Source organism: Cylas formicarius, unplaced genomic scaffold (assembly GCF_029955315.1).
Source record: "Cylas formicarius isolate icCylForm1 unplaced genomic scaffold, icCylForm1.1 PGA_scaffold_10__41_contigs__length_53128322, whole genome shotgun sequence".
NCBI classification, from domain to species: Eukaryota; Metazoa; Arthropoda; class Insecta; order Coleoptera; family Brentidae; genus Cylas; species Cylas formicarius.
This window is the reverse complement of record NW_026844214.1, coordinates 49,298,103-49,317,726: the sequence shown is the minus strand read 5'-3', so window position 1 is coordinate 49,317,726 and position 19,624 is coordinate 49,298,103. Positions and strand designations below refer to the sequence as shown.

At 33.8% G+C, this 19,624-nt stretch overlaps 1 protein-coding gene across 1 annotated transcript in view; it reads right to left on the bottom strand.

Annotated features, from left to right (window-relative positions):
* The window catches only part of LOC132699522 (pikachurin), a 171,360-nt gene that overhangs the window by 56,743 nt on the left and 94,993 nt on the right, over positions 1-19,624 (bottom strand). Inside the window, exon 6 of the mRNA XM_060666294.1 lies at positions 1,278-1,436. Within this exon, the coding sequence (XP_060522277.1) occupies positions 1,278-1,436 (159 nt within the window). The remainder of the gene's footprint in view (positions 1-1,277; positions 1,437-19,624) is intronic.

Genomic DNA, 19,624 nt, shown 5'->3' with positions numbered 1-19,624 from the left:
GCCATGAAAAAGAGGTAAAAGAATAACTATTTTGCATACTGCCTCTAAAGATGGTTGGACTCTAAGTGGACTTTCTCTGTCTGCGAAAAATATTAGAGATTCTTCTCTGGATTACCATGAAGACACCACCGCTGATTTATTTGAAAGTTAGTTTAAAAACAAACTAGTTCCAAACATTCCTACTAATAGCGTAATTGTAATGGACAATGCAAGTTATCACAGTAGGCAGTTGACTAAAACCCCTTCCTCATGTGACACAAAAGCAACAATCCAAAACTACATGTATAATAACGACATTTATTTTCACGAAGATTATACCAAAAAGCAATTAATTGAGGTTCTACAAAGCTTGAACCTACAAAAGTAATACGTCTGTGATAATTATGCAAAAAATCTAGGGCATACAGTTTTAAGGCTTCCACCTTACCATTGTATATTTAATCCCATTGAACATATTTGGCAATAACTGAAATCTGCCATTCGTTGTAACAATGTTTTTCACCGTGTTAACTCCAAAGCCCTCAAACTTATAGAAACCGAAGTTTTTAACATCCCTCCTCAAAGTTGGGCAAATTCTGTTAAACATATGGAAAAAGCAGACCAATCATATATCCATGTTGCAAATAATATAGAACAAATAATAATTAGAACAGGCGATGATAGCGATAGTGATACTGATATATTATGTGAATAATTTTAAATAATTTAAGTAGGTAATAAAAATAAATTGTAATTTTATTTTAGGTTTAAACATAAATACATACATAAATAAATAAATATTGTTCAGTATCTTTCCTAACAAAACCCCAAATAATTAAATTCTAAGCAAAGTACGGACCTGTTCGGCCATATTTCATTCTTACAGCTTGCCCGGGTCTTTCCTTAATTCATATCAGTTAGTCACTTTCTTATATCTATGAACAGACTTTATCTGTTTTTGGGCGTAGCATTTCTGTAAACTGAAGGGCCTAATGTGAGGACTCACTTTAATTGGAAGTTTTACAGTTTTAGACGGAAGGTGTCGAGGGTTTTCTTCTTAAAATTATTTATTATTTATTAAGAACCCATAGCTGTGTCTGGTATCTAACGTAATTGTTTCTTTTAGCTCCGCCCCCCTCAAATAGTATATAAGGGCGTATAGAGGTACCCGTTTCAGATAAGTTCTGATGAACCCATTCGCGTAAGGACCCAGAAGGAATCCAGATCATTTGTAAAACATTTTTTGTTTATTTGCAAATTTCAAAAACGATGACGTTGCCGGATGAAGAACAACTTACCTAGAAAATAGGCCCTTGCTTCTTCCTTGTATATGTTTACCGTTGTTGAGCTGTAGCCACGCGTCCCATCGATGCCTGTACAATGACACGTGGTTCCATTGGTTTAAAAGTACCGTTTCGTCGGATCTAACTACTCCGATACCCGAGCCGCAATCGAATCTGCAACCAAAAACAAAAACATTAGTACCTTTGGGTTCTCAAGATCCGACGAAAAATTAATTATAATTTTAACAAAACTGCGTAATTGATTGTTCAAAGAAACTTCTACTGCTTTCTAAAAAACTTCTGGATTCCTCCTGCGTCGGTTTTTGCTTAGTCGAAATTGCTGACGTTTCGACTGAGCAAAAACCGACGCAGGATATTTAAGCTATCAAAAGATAGAGGTAACCGCTTTGTTAAAGAAGAAAGCGATCCGCCACTGTTCTTTAAACATTTAGTACAGTAGGACCGGAGATCTATTGAACTCATTATTATGTATTGCCAGCTTCAGCTAGGGGTCCACGAACAGTACCAGTTGAAATTCTGAGTTCATCTGCTTCTTGCAGCTGTGTCTTCAGCAATCTTCCTGTTGTAAACCATTGCTTTAAAGCAGAGACACTGGAGTAGTTAGGCCGATCCAGCTCATCTTAAGCGCTGATCTGTCTCTCTGTAACGTTTGATAATACGGATGTATGTGCAATATACCAATATCCCGAAAGCTCCATACCCTTTGCGGTAACATGATTTCCTGGGGACACTCTTCTAGATTGTGGTTCAATAATAAACACCTAGGTTAGTTTCAGTGCAAATGATGAATTTTAGCAATTAAACCTGAATTTTAACAAAATAAAAAAGACTTCGATAAAAAAACTGTATAAAGTTGGTATTAGTATTTACTGGGTTATTCATTATATTTTGACACCCAAATACATGGTTGATTTTGAAAGATTAAAAAAGTGTAAATGCAAAAGTTTGAAGATTCTTGCGCTATTATCTTACGCAAATGTCAGAAAAAACAAACGACGATCTCAAGCTGTCAAACAAATAGCAACATAATTTTTTTTTTAAACGGGATGTCCTATATATTATTAGCTTAAATCGTAGAACTTTTTTTTCCTGATTTCAAAAAGATATAGTTTATTGACATTTCATTTACCCGTTTTTGAGATATTTCAGTTTAAAAATAATTGTCATTCGATTTCTGGACAATAGCCACATTGTTTAAAAATGTCCAAGTCTGCCTTGATAGCCACCGTATTATCTATGTTTGCAATTATTTTAACGATGTTCTACTTTTGAAAACTACTCAAAATATGCAGCGTAAGTTAAATATCTTAAAATATTTCAAATACTGAGGAAGAAAAACGCCAAACGGGCGTAGGTGTTGGGAGGGTTAAAAGAAAATATCGAAAAATATATCCGTGTAGAAGAGCTACTTCAATAAATACAATAATTAAAAATGTAATTAAACAATTTGAGTACTGAAATAGTGTCATACTGAAGATCTGGACAATAGAAAGGAATTTTGATGAAGACCTCAATATATTACACTATTACGATACTTGACATCATAACTTTGAGTTCTATGTTCTTAATTCATATATTTCATATTTTTAGAAAATCCTGAATAGTCTATACCTGACGTTAAAAAAAATGCAGAAAGTCCTATAGCAAAATTCAACTAACGCTAAAGTATAAGTTTCACCCGTATACGTTCCTCCCAGCGCAAAATTTAAGCGAAGAACATAAAAGGCAGAGTCGAGAATTTTGCACTGAAGTATATAGAAGATCTTAAGAAGATGGAAATTTTCTAAATAAAATAATATGTATGGATGAGGCTTCGTTCATAACAGCAGGTGTATTTAATACGAAGAATAAAAATTTTTGGTCCACCAATAATCCACACAAAATGCAGGCAGAGAAAATCCGAGGACGGATGTCAGTTAATGTATGGTGTGGTATGTTGAACAATATGGTGGTCGGACCAATTATATACGAAGGATCCTTGAACAGTTCTTAGAAAATGTGCCATTTAGGAATTATTTAAATTTAATTTTGCATCAAGATGGCGCACCTCCACATAATGTCCAACCGGTTACCGATTATCTAAATATAAGGTTGTTCGGAAAGTCATTTCGTTTTTTCCCGTCAGAGGACTTAATTACGTTTTTTCGAAACCAACTTCACACTTAAGCCGCATAACCATTATATGTCTTGAGAGCTGATATTGCAAGGCTTGTATGTGAAAAAGTTCTATTAATTCTACGCAGTAGTTTTTGGTTGGTGCCCTTTAAAATATGGAGAGCAATAAGCAGCATTTTCGTCATATTTTACTTTTTTACTTCAGAAAAGGTAAAAATGCTGTCCAAGCGAGAAAAAAATTGACGGATGTGTATGGAGAAGGCGTGTTAACAGTACGCCAGTACCAGAACTGGTTTGCAAAATTTCGATCCTGCAATTTTGATGTCGAAGATGCACCACGGTCTGGAAGGCCGGTCGAAGCTGACAAAGATGCGATAAAGGCATTAGTTGATGCAAATCGGCGAATAACCACACGAGAGATCGGTGAGAGATTAAATTTGTCGAATTCGACTGTTTATGGCCATTTGAAAGGCATGGGTTTAACCTCGAAGCTCGATGTGTGGGTGCCCCATGTCCTTACGGAGCGAAATTTGTGTCGTCGCGTTGACGTGTGTGATTCGCTCCTCAAACGTCAAGAAAATGATCCATTTTTGAAGCGGATTATTACTGGGGACGAAAAATGGGTTGTATACAACAATGTTAAACGCAAGAGGTCATGGAGCAGAAAAGATGAACCGGCTCAAAGCGTGTCAAAAGCCAACATTCACCAAAAAAAGGGCTCTCCGTTTGGTGGGATGTCAAAGGAGTCGTTTTTTTTGAGCTTTTGCCGGACAATACAACGATTAATTCAGAAGTCTATTGTCATCAACTGGACAAATTGAATGATTCACTTAAAGAGAAGGGGCCCGAATTAATCAACAGGAAGGGTGTAGTGTTCCACCAGGATAATGCGAGACCTCACACAAGTTTGGTCACTCGCCAAAAACTTTTACAGCTTGAATGGGACGTACTGCAACATCCACCATATTCTCCAGATCTGGCGCCTTCCGACTACTATTTGTTCCGGTCCCTGCAAAATTTTTTGGATGGCAAAACCTTTACCTCAAATGAAGATGTCAAAAACCACCTGAACCAGTTTTTTGCCAGCAAGGACCAAAACTTTTATGAGAGGGGAATTATGTTACTGCCAGAAAGATGACAAAAGGTGTTGGACCAGAATGGCCAATATATAATTTAATAAAATATTTATTCATTATACGAAAACTGTCTTTCATGTTCCCCAAAAAAAACGAAATGACTTTCCGAACAGCCCAATAATTAATATAGACTTTGGATAGGTAGATAAGGAACTATCAAATTAATCCTTGTAACATTTTTTTGCAGAGATACTTAAAAAATTATATTTATTATAATAGGTCTGAAAGTTTACAAATGATAAGAGAAAAACTTAATATAGCTTTACAAGATCAACAGAGAAATCCCTGATTTTATCACCTCTTGTATTAATAGGCAATTGAAAGGAAATATTGTCCGATGTAATAATGTAACGATGGAGGTTATGTGGAAAATTATTAAAATTAATTATAGATATTTTTATTGTTTGAATAATATAATTTTATTATTTGGCGTTTTTCTTCCTCAGTATAACCCATTTGAAATATCTTAAGTTATTTAACTTACGCTGCTGATCTTTAGTTTTGATTAATTGTGAAGAGTAGAATATTGCTGAAACAATTGCAAACGTGGATAATATGGTTGCTATCAAGGCAGACCTGACATTTATTTCGCTATTGTCCAGAAATCGATTGAGAATCAATTTTAAAATGAAATATCTCAAAAACGCCTAAATGAAATGTCAATGAACTATATGTTTTTGAAATCAAGAAAAAAGATCTACGATTGAAGATAATAATTTATAGAGCATTCTTTTAAAAAAAGATGTTGCTGCCATTTTGACAGCTTGCGATCGTTGTTTGCTTCTTCTGACATTTGCATAAGATAGTAGAGCAAAAATCTTCAAACTCTTACCAAATGAATAACTTTGTTAATATTGATTGAAGTTTAAATTGCCAAAATTGGAGGATTTTTTCTAAACCTTCCGTTTCTGCAAACAAAAATATATAATAAAAATTTTATCTGTGAAACTTTCACAGGTTTACGTTTTTTTTTTTGAACTGAATACTCTGTGTTTGAATGTGTCAATTGATTGCATTTTTTCTCCTGATTTCAAATATATATGAGTGTTTCGGGTTATTTTTGATAGATTTTGAAATATCGCGTATTTTATCTAATATTAGATGTAAGGAAGTCAATTATAATTATTGAAAAATCAAACCGGACATGATAGAGGTTGTCATGGAAATAGGCGTAGTTAACTGTCACTATATATTAAAATGGCATATACACAATTTTGTCGGTATTTTTAAAATGTAACCAAAAGAAGGCTACTGCTCGCATTGAGTATAGGAGAATATATTCTCACAGAGTGATTCAATTTAATAATACTTATAGTAGATACTCGTAATGTTGATGAAGAACTCGATGTTTTGTCATACTTTCTAGGCGAGAATTTCAAGTACAAAAATTAGAGTGTATTAATTTGAATTGCAAAAACTAGCATTGACAATATTCCGTTTTGGAGCATCTATAAATAAAATGCACTCTTATAAGTTGGCAAAAGTTCAACATTTTATGGATGAAGACAAACAGAGACGTGTTGAGTTTCGCCGCATTATGTTAGAACGAATTCAAGAATCACCTAATTTTATTCATTACCACATGCGATCGATATCATAATGGCAGCAAAATTAATACAATGTCTGGATAGAAAAAGAAGTATAATACTCTGGTCCCCTAACAGTCCAGATCTTACTCCCCTTGACACCTTTTTATGAGGATTCCTAAAATCGAGAGTGCCGGCAATAATTATGGAAATACAAAACAGAATACGAGAAGAAATGAAGCCCTTAATGGGCAAACAGAACTTCTTAGAAGATTCATCGAAAACTTACAGAAACGTTTTGGTGTATGCGCGCAGATGAATGGATCTTTGGTGAAATAAACTTGGAATACTAAAGACGATGCTTGAGTAAGACGTTCTTTGATAATACTTAAGTATGTAATATTTTTTTTATATAAGTAGAGACCTGTTATTATTATTATAATTATTTGTAGATAAGTAATATATTGCTAATAAATGAAAATATATTTATCTGAAAACGTCATAATAATAACCAATATTACACAATAGAAAATCATACAGCAAATACACTCCTTTGCTAAGTTTAAAAAAAACAACTAATTTAGTTTTCATGGCTAACTTGATTATTGGTTATTGACTTTCTTGTATACAATAATAGATAAAATCTGTCAAACAGGTTTAAGAAAAATGTTCCAGTTTTTGTCATTTAAACTTTATCATAGGGTCAATATTAACAAAGTTGTTCATTTAGTAATTTATAATGGGACACTACGTACCATGCCAGTTTACAACAAAAATAAATATTTTCATTTTTTTATATCAACTTCCAAAAATAATTCGAAATAATTTAGTGATGCGTTAATTTTGCTGGTCAGTGTATTATCTATGTTATCGACTGTTATTGACTTTCTTGCATACAATAATAGATAAAATGTTATTAAATATTTTAAAATCTGTCAAACAGGTTTAAGAATAATGCTCCAATTTTGGTAATCTAAACTTCATCCTAGGATCAATATTAACAAAGTTATCCATTTAGTAATTTATAATGGGACACTCCGTGACATACCAGTTTACAATAAAAATAAATATTTTCATTTTTTTATATCAATTTCCAAAAATAATTCGAAGTAATTTAGTGGTAAGTTCATTTTGCTTGTCAGTGTATTATCAATGTTATCGACTGTTATTGACTTTCTTGCATACAATAATAGATGAATTGCGCAATATTTCAAAATCTGTCAAACAGGTTTAAGAAAAATGTTGTAATTTGGGTAATTTAAACTTCATCATAGGATCAGGATTTAGTAATTTCTAATGGCACACTCCGTACCATACCAGTTTATAATAAAAATAAATATTTTAATTTTTTATTATATCAATTTCCAAAAATTATTCGAAATAATTTAGTGATGCGTTAATTTTGCTAATCGGTGTATTATCTGTGTTATCGTCTATTAGAATAAGCTTGCCAGAGTGGTAACACGGAGTATTTATTCTGTGCATCAAAAAAACTGAAGCGGCAAAACAAGCGGTATCTGAATTACAAATACGATCTTGGAGAAGCCGAATAACATTACGTATAGAGAAACAAACGGCTTGGCAACTTTACAGCGATCCGTACAACATCTGATGACCTTATACCTTTTCGCTGGCAATAAATACGCCGAGAAATTTATGACTTTCCTCGGATTTTCCGAAGAGAATCCCGGGCCATAACATTAAAACGCTGATAAATTCTGTTCGGGTTATCGCTTCCGGTGTAAGTCGGGAGGGGGTCAAAAATAGAGCGTTTTTCGACCGGTAGAGGGCGCGCCCTACTCGAATTAAGCCCGTAAATAATTTTGTTGATTTATGGGGCTAAATGCGGGATAAATTGATTACATTATTTGAAAACCAATACCTTCGAAGCCAGTTAGCACTAAGAAAAGAGTGGGAGAAGTGTTAAGGCGGCAGACATCAATTGCCAGTCTCGATTAAGCAATCCCAGTCGCATTTGAACCTACAAGAAGATCTTGGACATCACTCAACCTAGAACTACTAAGAGCTCAGCGTTTGGGCCAGATGCACCAGTACCCGTCAACAATTTTATTCCTAAAGCAACGGGGCAAGGACGCCAACATTGGTGAGCTCTATTAAGGATTGCCAGATTATAAGTATTTCGACGTTTGGACTGTTAAAGATGTTTCCATCATTTCCAATGAATACAGCTTCCTTATACTTGCGCTTTTTCCAATGCGGTTCACTGTGGACAACCCGAGCTTTGGACCATTTGATGTCGTGTTGTTTCGTCGACACATGTTTTGCGGTTCCTGCCTTTTAGATTCCTCCCCTTATTGTGTGTTTTTTACGAGTATGTTCCTTCAACTCTAACTTTTTGGTCTCTCCAATATATGACCGTTCACATTCGCAGGGTAATTGCTAGATACACTCTTTTTCTGGAGTCGATGTTCTGGCTCTGGAACACCCCTCTCCAAAGGTATCTCTTTAATCACTTCGATGTGGTATGTATGTCTGAGCATTATGTAAATAGTGAAGACGTTCTAAAAAGTGTAAATCTTGAAAATTTCATCCTGCAGAGTTACTACTGTAGGAAAAGCACCACCAAAGGTGCAATATGTGTAAAAATTAATATTAAGTGTGAAGCATTAGATCTTGATAAATATTGTGTAGATTTGCACGCCGAATTCTGCGGTATTGTGTTCCCTACGATCGATACAGTGGTTATAAGTGTTTAAAATACCTTTTACAACATACATCCTTTCGGCTAACCACGAATTTTAGATCAACATATGTTTTATTATCTACCTATCTATTTTTACGTTTTCTGTTTAATTTTAGATTCCATCTTTTTTACACTTTATAATTTATGTATTGTACTGTTATAGTGTACGTCTATTGTATATTTTGTCATATTGCTTTCACGGATGGAATTTTTCTATTTTTCTATCTTAAGACTCTGTTTATATGATTTATTTATCGACAACCACAAATTGTCAGCGTAAATCTTCCTTTTTTTCTTTTGTATTACTTACGCACCATTTGTGATAAAGACTTTTTATGTAAAAAATAGTCCAAGAGTATGAGACAAGAGTTTAATTTAGAATCCGCTGCTCTTAATAAATTATCAGTAACATGAAGTAAGAAGTAGTGCTGTGAAGAGGTCGGAAAGCAGGTTGAGTGTCTGGGAGGACTTTGTTATCGCGTACTAACTGACGAAGTTGTTTAGCTGCAATTTTTCAATCATTCATGCCACTTGGATACTCTTTCTTTTTAACGGGTATAACTTCAACTTGCTTCGAAGATTCCGGAAAAACCTCACTACTCAAAGAATCATTTTGTCTGAGCCATGAGCGTTAGTTTTATTACTAATGAAAGTTTTATTAACTTCCTCAAGGAGAACTTTAGCACAACGGAATGAATTAGAGCTAAATTGTTTATTAATATAATTTGCAGACACAAACCCATTATCGATACCACCAACAGCTCCAAAAGAAGTAAAAGCAACAGTAAAACTATTAGGTTGGCCTGTGTACTTGAAGTCTCCTCAAAGTAACCCAAAAATGTTTAGGATCAGCCTTAAAAGTACTTGCCAAATATTCACTTCACTTCACTTCACATCGTTCTGCTGTTGCTTTTCATTTAGAATCCGATAATGTTTTGTCATTACATTTTTGATACTGAGCAGTTTTACATCGATATTAATCGACAATAGATTAAATACAGTTAAAGTTTATAGAATACAGAATAAGAAAATTTGTTGGCCTAAAAGTTTAACCCTTATAGTTGGTATTTTTGATATTTTACAAGCTTTTGTGCGCACGGAGGAGTCGACTATTTAGAATAGTCATCCTTGATTAATATTTTTTGCGTAATCTAGAATAATACCTTCAAATTCTAATTCCCCCCTTCTATGTGTTTCTTTCATTTGAAATTAAATGGCAAAATTCCTCTTAAGGCATTTTTTTTTCCTTAAACACATATTTGCAATTTTTTGTTTTATTCCCTTTTGTAATTTCTTCCTCTTTTACGGATTCCCATAGAGCAGCAGGGGTCTCTAGCCGGGCAAAGGCATTTCCCCATAAATAATTTTTTTTGTTTGTTAGTGGCGGCCCCGAGCTTGGAGACGTTGCAGCCATGCCACCACTTTTTTGGATTTTGCAACGAGACAATTTTTTTTTCTGTGTTTCATTTAAGTTTTTTTTCCCGTCACACCCTCGAAATACATCGAGTCATAATCGAGAGCAAACGGAAAAATCAGGAAATTTCTGCAGAGAACAAAGCTCCGGCTTAACCGCTTCACGTTACTTCGATGGGTAAATAATTGAGGCAGGCAGCCGAGCGGAACTTCGTCGATGCAGCGATTTCAACAGCCATAAGGCTAGAAACATTTTCCATTTAACTTGACTGCGGATTGACGAGGGATTTACAAGTAAAATGGATGCTATACCCCTCGCGGGTTATTTACAAAAAAATAGCTCTGGGGGGATGGGGGAGGGGTTTAATTTGAAGAACTTCAGAGTTTACGAGTCGAAATCAAAATAAAATCTTTGAAGAAGTTTGTTTTGCCTATAATTTTATTATACAGGGGCGAGAGGCACTTGGAAATATGGTCGTACTTTCTGAGATTAGAACTAAAACGAATACAAGAATTTTGAAGTCGTTGGAGCGTTTCCTTATCTCGATTAAGTATAGCTGGTCAATACATGATACTGCAATAAGCGACATGGGATACAACTAACATCTCACAGAGTTTAAGTTTGACTTCTTTACTGAGAAAATGTTTATGAATATACAATGGTCTGAACTTATAGAAGGATTTTTGTAACACCGAGCCAACATGCTTAGAAAACCGTCTTAATTTGAAGAACTTCAAAGTTTACGAGTCGAAATCAAAATAAAAATTTTGAAGTAGTTTGTTTTTGTTATGATTTTATTATACAGGGTTTCCTTTTATATTTTGACAGCCACCTACAGAGTTCGTTGAAGGAATCTATAGTGCATAGATCTATAGAACGACAAAAAAAGCAGTTCTTTACAATGTTCGTGCCCATTTTTAGCTCCGCCGCCCCTCCCAACAATATATCAGTAGGTACAGAGTAGAATGCAAACCAATTTCATTTAGCCTGCCACTGCCACTGATGTCAGCCGACACATGGTCGACATCTAAGTGATTTGCACCTGTCTTGTGACTTACCTATGGACAAATTATTAGTTTTTGAGTTTACCCAGTAACAATAATGACAACACTATTATAAGTTCATTATGTCATTGGTTTTAAAGGTTTGAAAATGGTAAATACAAAAGTTGTAAAGATTGCTAGGATTTAAAATTATTTGAAAGTATATAAGGTAGTTCAAAAGAGCGCGAAATAAAACATACATTCTTCTAAATGGAACACTCAATTGTTAAATTTTGTTTTGAATTCCTTTTAAAATTCTTCAATAATAGTAGATGCATAAAGAGAGTTCTGCAACAACATAACCTTAAAAACTGACAATCGCCCCCCCCCCCACGCCTACGCGAATGGCCATGATGCATTCCTAAGCATAATAGTTTTTCCAATATTTTAATTTCTCTACAAAAATACCAGTTAATATTAACGTTATTCGAAGATGACATAAAATCTACATGCAACGGAATTTGAATTAGACGCTACAGCGTGTTCAAAATAAACGAATATATTTGGATTATTTTCTGAAAGATCTTACAAAAACCTACAACTTCCATTAAGTATTTATTTCAACTTTACCAATATTACCCTTCTTTCAATCCAAGACTATTTCAATAACATTACTTGGCCATGACAAAATCATATTGTCCAATTTATTTACCTGACAACTCAGTAAATAAATTCATAAAATTTATTGTGATCTCCGTAAATAAAAAAAAAAACTAGGTATGGATATTCCTAAAGCTGAATTAATTGATATACTGTGGGAGGGGAAAATAAATTTTTACTTTTTACAAAACTTCTGGATTCCTCCTGCGTCGGTTTTTGCTTAGTCAAAATTGCTGACGTTTCGCCAATCATTCTGTTGGATAGTTCTGGTTAGTTTTGGTTAGTTCTGTTCCAGTTTCTGTCAAGCTCTGAAGAAGCCAACAGGATGATTGATGAAACGTCAACAATTTCGACTAAGCAAAAACCGACGCAGGAGGAATCCAGAAGTTTTATGACAAGTATCACAGTAGCCTGTGGAAGTTTCTTTGAAAAATTAAAATAATTTGTTTGTTGGCAGTAAGACTTTACAATGCGCATGGACATAAACCAACAAGACAATTTCTTCACTGTTTAATGGAATGGTTGATAGTATAGTATATGAAAAATGGAAAATGGTAAACTAGGATGGTAAAAATGAGGAAAAAGAATTGGAAATATTACTTGAAGTTCAAGACGTTTATTAAAAACTCGCTCCGCTAGTGTCAAATAAACACGTGAGTCAAATGACGTTTACCGCACTTAGGTCCTGATCACTATTGCCTATACGGTGAGTTTGAAAACCACTACGCTTATTCATTTTCTTCAAGAGGGTCCGTCGAAAGCCAACATGATGAAGATTGAGACAGCCTATCCCTGATTTTCAAATGAATTTCTTCCATATTTTAGCACTTCACTGTATAATAAACATAACAGCAATTGAAAGCACTGCTTCCCGTTAAAATTGATTTTCTCTAAAATTGCAGTACGTGCTTGAGTCGTGAACCGTAACACGGTCATTAATTTGAAGACAAAACTCGTACGTTGTGGTTGTAGCGGAGGCTAATAGCGAGCTCGAATTGTAACGTCTTCTGCAGCAAAACTAGCTCAATTTTGCCTAGGCGCGACTTTTACGTTAAATGTTAGTAAAAGGGTCGCAATGTGTTGTACTTTCTTTCTTGAACCTCTTTCTTCACCGTACGTTCGGTGCTTCTACCGCTGATATACATCTTTTCTTTTTTTTTGTTCTTCACCACACACACACACGAACACAATTTTCACTCATAAACCTCACAATCAACGTAAATCTAGATTTAAATAGATTTAGGACAATATAATCTCAATTAAAAGAGTACAGGAATAATTTAATTTAACTAATTTAATAATAATTAATTAAATAATTTAAAGAATTTTAAAAGATTTAGGCACTTATTAACTTATTAATAGCCAATGTGATATCAATGAGACAAATTCAGAAAAAAAGGTCTACGAATCATTTCATCGAATCAAGCATCATTTCGACTCAGCAAAAACCGACGTAGGAGGAATCCAGAAGTTTTGTAAAAAATATTACAGTAGCCTGTGGAAGTTTCTGTGAAAGAAACATTTTAAGTAATAAAAATTTGTAAGATTTACTCATTTTTAAATTTAATTTTTTCTATTATACTTATTTTAATTAGAATAAATTTGTTAATTAAAGATTTTTAAAGTTTTTTTTATTAGAATGTGAATTATTAAACTTTAATTTTTTCTGTTCTAATTGATTGAATATCTTGTATATTTATAGGATATGTTTTATTTATTTCTAAAATAGTAATTTTATATATAGAAGAATATATAAAGGGGGATTTAAATTTATTATATTAATTTTACTTTTTGTTATTTCTATACTGTTATTAATTATTAGTAGAAATTTGGTATCAATTTTATTAGGATGATATGGATTGGGTTTATTATCTTATTAGAACTTTATTATCAAAATGTAAAATCTTTTAATGCTGGAATATTTATAATGAATATAAATATATTATATAATAAAATCAAAACAGCCAGAATGTAAGTTTGTTATAGAAAAGTTTTCCTGACTCTCGATCTAGTGAATGCGGTAATCATGCCTTGCGAGCTGGGTGTCCGTCCGTGACCATGGCAACCGCTTCTGTCTGCGCATTAAGTTGCACTTAAGACTTTTTGATTCGCTTGTTTCGTGTAAACATTTTTGTTAATTGTATTCTGTGAACTGTGATTTCTTTTTTACTAAAATTCTTAATCAGAACTTTGGGTTTAAATTCACTGACGTTTAAAACTCAGCTGACAAAATTCCAATACCTGACCTATTCCGACAATATTTCGTTACTCCTAGTTAAATTGTTCGAGAGCCGGAATTTATCTATAGCGTTTAAAACAAACAACAGATTAAAACAATGTATAATAAAAGTTAAGGATCCAATAGAATATTTTTCTAAATCAGGAGTATATTCTTTAAACTGTGAGGGTTGTAATGCAATTTAGGTTCAGGGTTCTAATGTGGTTCGATGAAGTGAATTAGGTACGAATTTTGGAGTCCCGACAGATTTCTTCACGGATTCTAATAGAAAAGAAGCTTTTCTAGCAGATTCAAGGTTGAGACTCCAAGCGTTTGAAAAACATCAACTAGAAGAACATGCAAGAGCCTTAAGACTGCGACATGTAAACTCATCAGCAATTGCTGAATGCAATGGAGTCACTGATTTCCTATAGTCTCGATTGCATGAAATGAACATTAAGAAGTTCCAACAGAACATTGCAACGTGCCATACCTCAACAGAAACAATTGCACTGCAGCATCAACTCATCTCATTGCCAAGAGATCAAACTACCCACGTCGATCATGTGACTTAAATTCTTATGAAAATAAATTAATTTGGCAGCCCTCTCTAATGCGCCGTTCTTTTTGAATCATTCTTTGTAATATATCTGTGTATATATTTGGATGTAAATACATACACGGAAGACTAATAGTTCCGACCGCCGCGGCTGAGTGAAGGCTTCTCTTTAATAATGCCTCAAATTCGGAAAAAGATTAATTATCCAATTTCCTTGATATATTGTCGCTTTCAATTTGAGATTCCGAGCGAGCAAACTTGAATAACCGTCAATAACGGTCCAATCGATAAGGTTTCAGTTGATGCTTCTTCTATATAAACTCGTTATCGATCCCGTTCGAAATTAATGACACCAACTCGGTCGTTTCATACTCGTTAGTAAAGCATTTTTCTAGTTAAGTACTAAACATGTCGAGTATTTATTAATTTACTTATTTAGGCATGAAGTCCAACTAACAGTTAGGTTGTAGTACAAATTATTAAATAGTTACGGAGGCATTGGAAGTAATGATGATATAACGAAACTTAACCTAAACCCTACTGACATAAGTATTAACTCTAATAAAAAAAAAACAAGATGCTTTTTTCACACTTTGTGAGTCAACGATAGAGTAAAGTTCGTTATCTTATTGGTTTCAAAAGTTATGAGAAAATGGTAAATACAAAAATTGTAAAGATTGTTAGGATGCCGCATTTAAAATTATTTTAAGGAATACAGGTCGGCTCAAAAAAGGGCGGCGAATAAAACATACATTTTTTAAATGTAACACCGTATTTTTAAATTTTATTTTCGATTCGCTTTGAAATTCTTCATTAAAAAAAAAGTATTTTCATTTTCCTAAAAAAATATTAATTTTCACGTTTGCAAAAAAATTACGATAGTGCCATTATTTTTGGAGGTAAGTAAAATATATATGCAATTTAATTTGAATTAGGTGCTACAGGGTGTTCAAAATAAACCCATATATTTGGATTATTGTAAACTGAAAAATCTGGATTTTCTTAACGTTCGATTATAAAATCCTAGTTTGTGCTTAAGAAGATTTATTTTCAAATATTTTGCATATACCCTGCTTAAACTACACAAAATGCAATTGTTATTTTCCAAAAATTATTTCTTTTAAATATAACAGGTTACTGTAACATTATTTACAAAATTTCTGGATTCCTGCTGCGTCTGTTGTTGTTGAATCAAACTTGCTAAGGTTCTCTCTCTTCTTCAATTGGCCATGACTGCTAAGATCACTAGGCCAATTACATTTATACTTCAACATTTTCTTTATAACCTGGGGGGTGTCTTAATTAAAAGGGACTGGACGGATCCATCACCAACAACAATTAACAACATTATTCAAAAATCTTTGACCAATAGCAAAAAACGGCCTCCCCCGCTTCTCCCGCGGATCATCCGGGCCCATCCGGCCTCCAACTGGCGTGAACGGGAAAAATCGGCTCGGATGACAACGTTTATACACTTCACAACATTCACTAAACACTAATAACACTAAATCCACACTGTTGAAACTGATTTCATGTTTTTGGGGGACGATTACAAGGGACAGACAGAATCTACTTGCTAAGGTTAGTCTAAGACGCACGAGGGCTCCAAGAGATTTGTAAATAGCATTGCATTCTATTACTTTCTGGCATTAAGAAACAAACTATAACTGTTCAGCGAAACTTATACATGCTACTCTAATACCATTTACAAAACGTCTGCATTCCTCCTGCGTCCGTTTGTTGAGTCGCAAGGCATTCACTGAATGCCTTGCGGTGAAAGTGGAGCGTCTGGTGCAGAATTCGTCCTACACTCTTATCCGATATATTGAGAGTCGGAGCATGACGCCGCGCAGAATACCTCGGGTCATTGCGCTCTGTACCGCAGTAACATTGCCAGGCGTGCGAGCCAGTCTCTTCAAACTTCCTTACCCACAATTTTATGGCGTTAGCAGACGGAACTGGATTTAGTTTTTTATCTTTTCGGCAACAGAAGGTTGTTGACTGTTCCACTGCCCCGTGTATGTGAAATGGCATACAATTGGCTAGGCGGTAAAAGTTGAAAGCATTTCCTTATGCCATCTGCGCATGCGCAATCACAGTTTTAGAATCACCCGTTTCCCTGTTGCATTCGGTATGTGCTTATTTTTTCTGAAAGCTCGTAACGAAAACCTACAAATTTTATGGAGTATGTCATATAGCTATTTTTAATACTTTGCTATTTATTTTCGTTTTTCTAATATTTAGCCTTCATTCTGTCTACGACTATTGCTATAATATTAGTTGGCCATTAGGAAACTATTAGCCAACAGGGCTCTGTTAACATGAAAAAATGATCAGGAGAAAGAACATTGTTGAAGCCGTAGATAAAGATAGATTTTGGTCAAAATAAATATTTTAAAATCACAGAAAAAGTAAACAATATTGAATACACATACGCTAGTTACGTGACGCCTACTGACCTCGGGACTATCTCGAATTTGAATTAAAATTTCCACGTTTTAGTATCTAATCGGTGTATTAAACACTGAAGAGATTGGTTGTCTAGTTGGTATAGGGTACTTGCCCTTGTAAAGGATTAATAGCAACAAAGTATTTTTTTCCGCCACACAATAAATTTTATGGATTTACTTACACAGTTGTCAGGAAAAATTTGAAAATGTCATTTTGCCATGGCCAACTGTCGTTATAGCAAAAGTCTTAGACAGAAAGAAGGGTAAATATTGGAAAAGTTAAAATCAATCGCAAGGTGTTAAGAATATGTATAGGATATACTAAATAACACTTGTAGGTTTTTGTAAGATCTTTGAGAATAAATAATTTTGATTTTTGATATCTTTTCAAAACAACTACAGTCAGTGTATCGAAGTAACGTGGGTCACACTGTAAGGATGTTTCAGGTGAGCGTCTTAATAGGAGAAGCCAATGGATTGGCAGCAACTGTAAGAAATGATGTTAACGCTTTTCGGGGTGCTGGAATATGACTAACTAATCGGCAGACGTTTAAGGAAAACGATTTTATATCTTCAACTATTCTCAACTCATCAGTTGATGCTGAAATTAGGAATATGGATTCATATAGTGAAGGCGGTATTCAACTCGCTCTTCTGAACAAACGAACAAGAACAACGGAAGTCTCTAATTCTTCTTTAAATGTTCCCATCTTAGAAATTTCTCCTTTGCCACTATGCAAAGAAATAGTTTCTAAAAGACTGACAAGAAAGCAAGAGGCAGTAGAATTAACCAGTTCTCCCTACAAAAACGATTTAGAAGAATCAAGAGCGGGTCCATCAAAAAACAAAACTACATTCAAGCGAAACTTGACAAATCCGCCTCTAAAAGTTCAAGAGGATAAAGAGTCTTGGTACTGCGCCATGTGAAAAAAATAGACATGACCCGTTGCTTTATATATAAAGTGTGGCATCATGCCAAATGTGCCAAATGTGTCCTTCAGAAAGTGAAAAAAATATGTTTGTACTAACTGCGTTTAAGTAAACTGTGTTTATTACACCCTATAGTATCTAATTCAAGTTCCTTGTCATATATTTGTTTTACGTCTTCTTCGAATAACGCTTAATATCAAATATGGTATTTTTTTAGAAAAAATAAAATATTGGAAAAACTGTTAGATTTAAATATGTATTATTTTTACGAAAAAAGTTAAAGAATTTTTAAAGGATTTCCATACAAAATTTAAAAATAACGTGTTCCATTAAAATAATTTAAAAAAATGTGTCTATATTAACTGCGTTTAAGTAAACTGTGTTTTAAAATTTGCTTTAAAAATATTTAATGTTTTTTATATTCAGGCCAATTTAAGACACACCCGGTTCAATATACGAAACCGGCTTCTTAAAATGATCTTTTAAACAAATTTTATTTGTCCAAAAAATATATGATTTTTAATTTCTATTTTAGTATTGTATTTTCTTCTTGGTAATACTTATAATTGGTATAATATTCTGCTACATTTACACTTGCTTAAAATTGTGCCGATTAAAAATAAAAAAAAAAATTGAGAACTGGTCCAAATTAGGCTGCTTTACCCTAAATATGGTGTGAGATTTTCCAATTTAAATTGATTTCAGCATATTCGTTTATTACACCCTGTAGCATCTAATTCAAATTCCTTTATATGTATGTGTTTTACGTCATCTTCGAATAACGCTAATATCAAATATGGTATTTTTGAGAGAAATTAAAATATTGAAAAAACTGCTAGCTTTAGATATGTATTGTATTATTTTTAAGAAAAAGGTTAAAGAAATTCCAAAAAAAATGTGTTCCATAATTTGAAAAAAAAATGAGATAATGGACTTTACAATATCATTGATTTACCCTGTACAAATACACGAGTTTATTGCGAGCACAACAGAACACGCAAAACACTCTATTTTATTTATTAAAAAAAATTGTCATATAAAAAACTATGTTTCTATTTCAATTGAATTAGAATACACCTACGTCGTTCTTTTTATTATAGTCACCCTGTATATTTTGAATTACATCGCACAGTTTTCTTAAATAATAAACGTTATAAACGCTTAACGTTTGAATGCGAAATTTCCGAACCAAAAACGATGTCGAAGGGGTTCGGAAAGTGGCGACCGCTTTCAGCGTGTTTCCACGAGGACGCTTCAGTTTACGTTCGTCGAATGAAATTCGCGTCGCTCTTCTTTACGACCTTCGGGCCTTATTGAACTTCGAGTACGAGCCCTGTAGTGTGACGGAGAGTTTGGGTTAAAATCGGGTGACATCTATCGCGCCCTATTAGAAAATCAATAGATGACCAGCTTTAATGACGTCAGGTCACAGTCCTTGTGAGAGAGAGATTTTCAAAATAAAAAAAGGGTTTTTTATTTGTGCAAATCAGCAACCATTTTGGGTATGGTCTGTTTATAGATATAAGAAAGTGACCAATTGCCTTTGAATGGGATTATCCAAGGGTGGCCATTAATATACAATGTAACAAGATTATTACCTAAAGTTTCGGAATTTAAATTCAGGTAAAATTGTGGTCCGTAATAGA